General features: G+C 39.7%; 1 protein-coding gene across 3 annotated transcripts in view; it reads right to left on the reverse strand.

The window, feature by feature from the left end:
* Positions 1-7,386, reverse strand: part of thsd7ba (thrombospondin, type I, domain containing 7Ba) — a 282,645-nt gene that overhangs the window by 194,994 nt on the left and 80,265 nt on the right. For all 3 annotated transcript variants that reach the window (XM_053234261.1, XM_053234259.1, XM_053234260.1), the window contains exon 3: positions 2,650-2,820. In XM_053234261.1, the coding sequence (XP_053090236.1) occupies positions 2,650-2,785 (136 nt within the window). In that variant the 5' untranslated portion in view covers positions 2,786-2,820. The remainder of the gene's footprint in view (positions 1-2,649; positions 2,821-7,386) is intronic.

A 7,386-nucleotide genomic window follows, 5' to 3' on the forward strand; every position in this document is an offset into this window, starting at 1 on the left:
GGGAGAAATCAGATTCCGGCGTGGCGTGAAACTGGAGCGGTAGGTACGGAGCGCTAGCTGAGCGCACGCCGCCGTCAGCGAGTCCATAAATCTGCAGTGTAGAGTAATGAGTTACAGCGAGAGGTGAGATTACTGTATACATCATTACGTGTGATTACGCTCCGCGTGGAGAAGCATCAGAGATGGATAATCTCTCTCACGCTCAGCGCGCATTAGCATGCTAACAATCGCAGCGCTGCAGCCGGTTCATCGCGCTCCAGGTGAAGCTGTGGGAGGAGATTATCACCGATAATCTGAACACACAGACACACAAACACCTGCAGAGCACAACAACAACAACAACAGCAACAACAACACCAACAACAGCAACAACAAGAACACAACACCACCAACAAGAAAACAACACCACAAACAACAGCAACAACAAAAACAACAACACCACCTCCACCAACAATAAAAACAACAACAGCAACAAGAGCAACAACACCAACAACACCACCACCAACAACAACACCAACAACACCACCACCAACAACAGCAACACCAACAACAACAATGCCACCACCAACAACAACGATACCAACAGCAACAACACCAACAACAAAAACAGCACCAATAACAACACCAACAATAACAACAACAACACCAACAACAACAGCAACAACACCACCACTACCAACACCAACAACACTAACAACAGCAACACCACCAACAACAACAGCAACAACACCACCAGCACTAACAACACCACCAACAACAGTAACAACAACACTAACAACACCACCAACAACACCACCACCAACAACAACAGCACCAACAACACCACCGCCAACAACAGCAACAACACCACCACCACCAACACCACCACCAACAACACCAACAACACTAACAACAACACAACCACTACCAACAACAACACCACCGCCAACAACAGCAACAACACCACCAACAACAACACCAACACCACCACCAACAACACCAACAACACTAACAACAACACCAACAACACTAACAACAACACCACCGCCAACAACAGCAACTAAAAGCTGGCCATATCTTTTAAAAAGCATTTTGAGCTTGCGTTGTTCCTGTTAGCCCAAACGCTCAGTGCTCAGAGCTGCACTCAGGAACAGCAAACTGCAACAAATAACATCTTAGCAAGTGAAAGTATCTTGAATATAGTCCGATTTATCGAGGATTTCCTATTATAAGATTACAATAAACCAAATCTAAGATTATTAAACCTATTTCTACTCTGTAACCCAGTAAGTTTACAGAGAAAAGTCTTCAAGCTTGAAATAGTCATGTTCTATTAGTAGAAAGTTTTGCTCATTTTCAGCATTTATTTCTAGAAAGAAGTAGAATAAAACTATTTCAAGCCTGAAATGAGGAAAAGTGTCAGGGAATAGATTTAATAATCTTATAATAGGAAATACTAGATACTCTTGACCACATTCAAGATATGTTCACTTGCTAAGATGCCAGGTTTTGCAGTGTAGACACAGTGTAATGACTGAAGTGGAATAAATACAGGAAGTGAATGAGGTTTGACAGGAAGCAGGGGAGTTCAGCAGGCAGGTGAGAGAGAGAGAGAGAGAGAGAGAGAGAGAGAGATGAAGTCTGGATCAGATTGGGACTGGCTGTGTTTGTGATTTATAATTATTTCTGACGTTTCAGCTGCATAACGCTCGACTGGCTTCCTGCCGTGTTTCCTCTAAATAGCAAACAACAGAAAACACTTTTCTCCTCCAAATGCATTTTGGGTAAATCAAGTCAAGTCAAGTCAAACTTTATTTATACAGCACATTTAACACGACAGAAGTGCTTTACGATAAGAAATATAATATCCAAAGATAATGGAATCAAAGACAACAATAACAACAGTATGTTTAAATGGATCAAAAGCTAAAGAATAAAAATCTTAAGATTAAATTTAAAATCACACAGTGTTGGAGAGGCCCTGATGCTAAAAGTTAGAGCTTAGGAGCACAACAGAAAACGCCCGACCTCCCGTAGATTTACAACGTGAACGAGGAACAGATGAGAGAAGTTGACTGCAGGATCTTAGCGACCTGGGGGTCATGTAAAATAAAAGGATGACAGAGTGGAGACAGGATCTAGTGGGCGTGTCACTGTGTCTAATCACCTGACACGACTGTCACTGTATGATTGGCTGCATGAATCTACAGGATGGGCGAGAAAGAAATCAGCTCCAGCCTCGCTTTTCACTTCTTTACACCTTTCTGTGTGGTCAGTCGGTGGTCCTGTTGTGCTCAGTTGCACAAAAAGTCCAAAATAATCTGACGTTTGTTACCAATAAATGATCTGATGATAAAATAAAACCTTATACTGATGTGTGTTTAGTTTTGGACGACAGATGAGGCTTAGCGCTGCTTACACATTGATTATACTGCTGCTCAATGCTAATATGAAAAAAAAAGAAAACTGAAAATGAAAAGAAAGAAAAAAAAAACATTTTTCTGACCCCTGCAAAGCTACAGCCTCAATACTGCGTCAGTGTTAAGTGTTTAGCAGATGCCGAGTGTGAACACAGCCGTGTTACAGGCATTACAGTGATATATTCCGCATCGTATCAGCACACACACACACGGTGAGATTTCTCCTCCCATCACTGCGAGGCCTCCTTACCCGTTTTCCAGGAGTAGTGTGTGTTCTTCGAGGACGTAACCTGGGCCTGGAGAAGCGCCAGAGAAACGGACAGGAGCAGGAAATTCCCGGCTCGTCGCGGCCAGCACATAGCGCCGAGTCCATCTTTAAGAATCATAGTCCAGTACTTTCTCTTTACGTCCTCTCTTAAACCTGAGGAGGAAAAATACAAACAGACACGGTTACACTCGCCTCCTAAAGCTGCTTAGTTAAAAGAATAATGCTAATGTGTCTTTCTTTTCTTTACTGGCTGGTTTTCCTCCACGGCTGCTGCTTTGTGATCAATAGCAAGTTTTCATTTTTAGTATCATTAATAGCCATTAGTATTATTATTAATTAGCATTTATTACTATTTATTATACTATTTATTAATATTTTTTCTTCCTCATCATAATCCTGAGTTTCTTAGGTTCATCGTGTTTCTCTGTGCCCTCAATCAGATGTTTGTTTTTATCCTGTTTTTTTTTTTTTTCCTGGAAAAATCATTTTTTAAACAATGAGGTTAAAGAAATCCTGACTTAAGGTCGGACTACTGAGAAAAAAAATCATCATTTGTTTAATATTTTATTTATTTTTTATATTTTAAGTATTGATTTGATGAGTGAAAGAGTCAGTGAATGTAAACTCAGCTGTTTCAGAGCTCATGGTGTGAAAATGCACCAGAACTGAAAGCACAACATAGATAGATAGATAGATAGATAGATAGATAGATAGATAGACAGATAGATAGATAGATAGATAGATAGATAGACAGACAGATAGATAGATAGATAGATAGATAGATAGATAGATAGATAGATAGATGCTAAGTGGAGAAAATTACTCCTGAGATTTTTTTACCACTGCTTACACTGAAACATAAAGTAAACTCAAAGTGATATTAAAGTGATTATTTTGGTTATAGTGAAAGACTTCTTACTCACACACACACACAAACAGAAACACACACACACTCCCACCATCTAGACTGTAATGGATTCTTCCATGTTTTTTTGCGATTAGCGTTCGACAGAGCGATGTTAATAATCAACTCCAGCGTGTAAACTCATGTACAGACAGCCAGCAAAACACTTCCGAAGAAATGAGTCCATGTGAATGTGAGCGAGAAACAAAATCAATTTCACCAAATGGGCCAGAAAAAAACAACGTCCAAACTCAATAAGGTAACTTTATTTCTCCCGAAGGAACACAGCATTCAGACTGGCAGGTCAGGCTGATCTGTAGTGCTGCTGCTGGAGCGCCATGCATTCATGTTCTTCACACTTTTTTTCATTTCCTCATATTACTCATAGTTTCGCAGTTTTTTCTCGTTTTAGTTTTCTTAAGACGTTTCTCATTTCTTTAACTGAGTTTCCTCCTTTCCTTTTCACAACCTACGTGTAAATACACACTGATGGTGCAACTCCACTGCTCCTGCTTCCTCCTATACATTCGTTCCCGTTCTGCTGTCATATTGCGTTATGTTTTTGGTTATTACGCATATTACACATACTACACAACACTGGCAGTGAGCTTGGGCATTGGTCTGGCCTCGGGTTTCATTCTCAGCCTCTCCTCGTGGGAAAGACTTTTCAGTGAAAACTAGCAACAGTGATAACTAGAACCACAAACCTGAACAGCAGATGCACGGCAAAACACTTAGACTATGAGCAGGACTGTGGTACACTCGGCTACACACAAACACAACAACAACAAAAGCCTGACAATAAGACAAAGGAAAACAGGAATGTATAAAGTGGTGCTAATTACAGTACAGTGAGACACAGGTGATTCTGATTGAGACATGTGACCTGCTGGGGCTGCTGGGAAGTGTAGTCCAGCGCCGATTTTGCCATAACCATGACACTAGCTAAGCTAGCTGAATTTTACTGAAGAAGGTAGTGACCGGCTTGGTATCTAGATCAAATTTCCACAACGAATGCAAATAATCAAACAGAATATTGTGCTTAAAATTTATTTACAAAATTACAAAGATTATAATAACAAACTAGTGTTGTGTACTAGTTGTGTAAATTTTGCTGTTGAAGGATGTCATTAATAACAGAGTCTCCATTTTATTTGAGATTATCACGCTTCGCTCTCACTACAGGCTGCTCTCTAGTGAATGTTTCGAGTAATCCTATAATAAACAGCTGAGACTCGACACACAGTCATCCAGCGTACAGTCTAGCGGCTCACTTCGAGTGGTTTTAGACGTATTTTGTTCACACGTTTGAGGTAATATCATTAACCAGGGTTGCCAGGTTTCAGCAACATTTCCACCTCAGCATCCACACAAAAGACCTGAATCAGGCCCAAAAAACTCAAAAATTGGAAAAGGGAGACATTTTACATCTGCTTTCTATCAGCCTTTGAGTTGGATACAAATATTTCACACATAATTTTGATGTACAGTCATTATTCACTCCATAACCCCCTTTCCCTCTCCCAATCTTTACAATATAACTTACAGTAGAAACAGTTCTGTACATCAGACACACACTTACACTTTGTCTTTGCTCGCTGAAAGTTATTAGATTAAATTCTGATCATTTGCTCTAAAACATGATCTTGGATATTTTTAAACTAGCCCGATCTGGCAACCTGGTCGTGGGGCAGCGTGACTTCTGCCCCGGGAGCCTCTGTTACGCTTGTTGCAGTTCCCATGTTTGACCACTAGGTGCAATAATAACGCTATAGAGCTGAAAGGGGCAGAGAGCGAGCTGCACCATCAACACACATCTAGAAACACCAGCAAATCAACGGAGCATCAGCTTATATCTGTCATATCTACAGAGACACTTTTTAAATTGTTGGTCACTCGAAGGATGTCATTAGTACTTCAACTGTATGCATGTAAAATGTATGGAGTTGTTGTGATTGAGGGTTTTAAGAAGAATATTTTATATTTAAGAGAAATAAATGGTGAGGTTCTGCGCAACCTGAAGATACAGACGAGCCGTCACTGCTTATGATAGCAAATATACCTCTGTGTGTGTGTGTGTGTGTGTGTGTGAGAGAGAGTGTGTGTGTGTGTGTGTGTGTGGATGAGACTGAATCTTAAGTATCAGATTTCGAATTTAGAAACCTGAAACTGAAAAATGGAGTCTTTACTATTTCAATTTGTAAAGCAGATTTCTTCGAGGAGTGTGTGTGTGTGTGTGTGGGACATATCTCCCTTCATGTGATTAATATCTACCTCCAATACACAGAGAAACAGCGGTGAAGTGTATGAAAGTTATTCCATCACATATAATAAAGCTCTCCATTGATGGAGGAAATGGGAGAATAAGTCATTCCACTACACACACACACTCGAGGGGTGTATTGCTGCATCGCACCGAGTCTCGTCCCCATTCCCTCTCTGAGAGAGTGTGTAGAGAGACGTGGACACACATCACTATCTCTGCAGCGCTGATGAGACTCATTCACACACACCGCTACATTGCTGCATTATCTAAATTACGCTGTTGATGGATTCGCCCTCCCCTTCCCCGTCTGTGTTATGGTTCGCCCCGAATGACCGAGCGCACTTTTGGATATTGATGAATGAATAGCTATTAAACTTAATCCCAGGTCCCCCAATTGGTTTTTGGTTGATTTCATTTTGGGTAAATTAGATTTTAGTCTCGTCGCCTCATGAGGCGTCTCCTAAATCTGATTTGAGAGCGAGATGGAGATGCTGAGAGGAGGAAACAGAGAGATAAGCCTTGAATCGTGACGCCATGAAGTCAGATATTTATCCTGGTTAAGATTTTCTTTATATAATCATTGATTCTGCTCCCAGATTTTCTTTTCTTTTTTAAAATTTACCCATTATTCATATGTTTATGCATTTTTTAACACCTAAAAACTAACTAGTATAGATTATATGATTAAAGCCTTTACCTTTCATTTTACTACTGAGTATCTGTGAACAGTAAAGAAGAGGAAACACGTAACATATTAATGATGTCTTATTATTTTATTATACCTAATAATATATAATTCCATGACTTCAACGAGGGTGAAAATGCAATCACATAGAGTAGTATTGTGAGAAGATGCAGGACTGCAATGAAATGTTATACGTGATAGTAATGTTAAAGTAATACATTTACAGAATAAACATATGATAGTGATAAGCTGGCATATAGTTGCCTTGCTATTTCATACAGGGTAATAATATGAGAGTAATGTGGTGTTATAAAGGGTAGTAATGTGAGTAATGTGGTGTTATAAAGGGTAGTGATGAGAGTAATGTGGTGTTGTAAAGGGTAGTGATGTGAGTAATGTGGTGTTATAAAGGGTAGTAATGTGAGTAATGTGGTGTTATAAAGGGTAGTGATGTGAGTAATGTGGTGTTATAAAGGGTAGTGATGTGAGTAATGTGGTGTTGTAAAGGGTAGTGATGTGAGTAATGTGGTGTTATAAAGGGTAGTAATGTGAGTAATGTGGTGTTATAAAGGGTAGTGATGTGAGTAATGTGGTGTTATAAAGGGTAGTGATGTGAGTAATGTGGTGTTATAAAGGGTAGTGATGTGAGTAATGTGGTGTTATAAAGGGTAGTGATGAGAGTAATGTGGTGTTATAAAGGGTAGTAATGTGAGTAATGTGGTGTTATAAAGGGTAGTAATGAGAGTATTGTGGTCTTATAAAGGGTAGTAATGTGAGTAATGTGGTGTTGTAAAGGGTAGTGATGTGAGTAATGTGGTGTTATAAAGGGTAGTGATGTGAGTAATGTGGTGTTATAAAGGGTAG

Source organism: Pangasianodon hypophthalmus, chromosome 5 (assembly GCF_027358585.1).
Source record: "Pangasianodon hypophthalmus isolate fPanHyp1 chromosome 5, fPanHyp1.pri, whole genome shotgun sequence".
In the NCBI taxonomy this organism is placed as follows: domain Eukaryota; kingdom Metazoa; phylum Chordata; class Actinopteri; order Siluriformes; family Pangasiidae; genus Pangasianodon; species Pangasianodon hypophthalmus.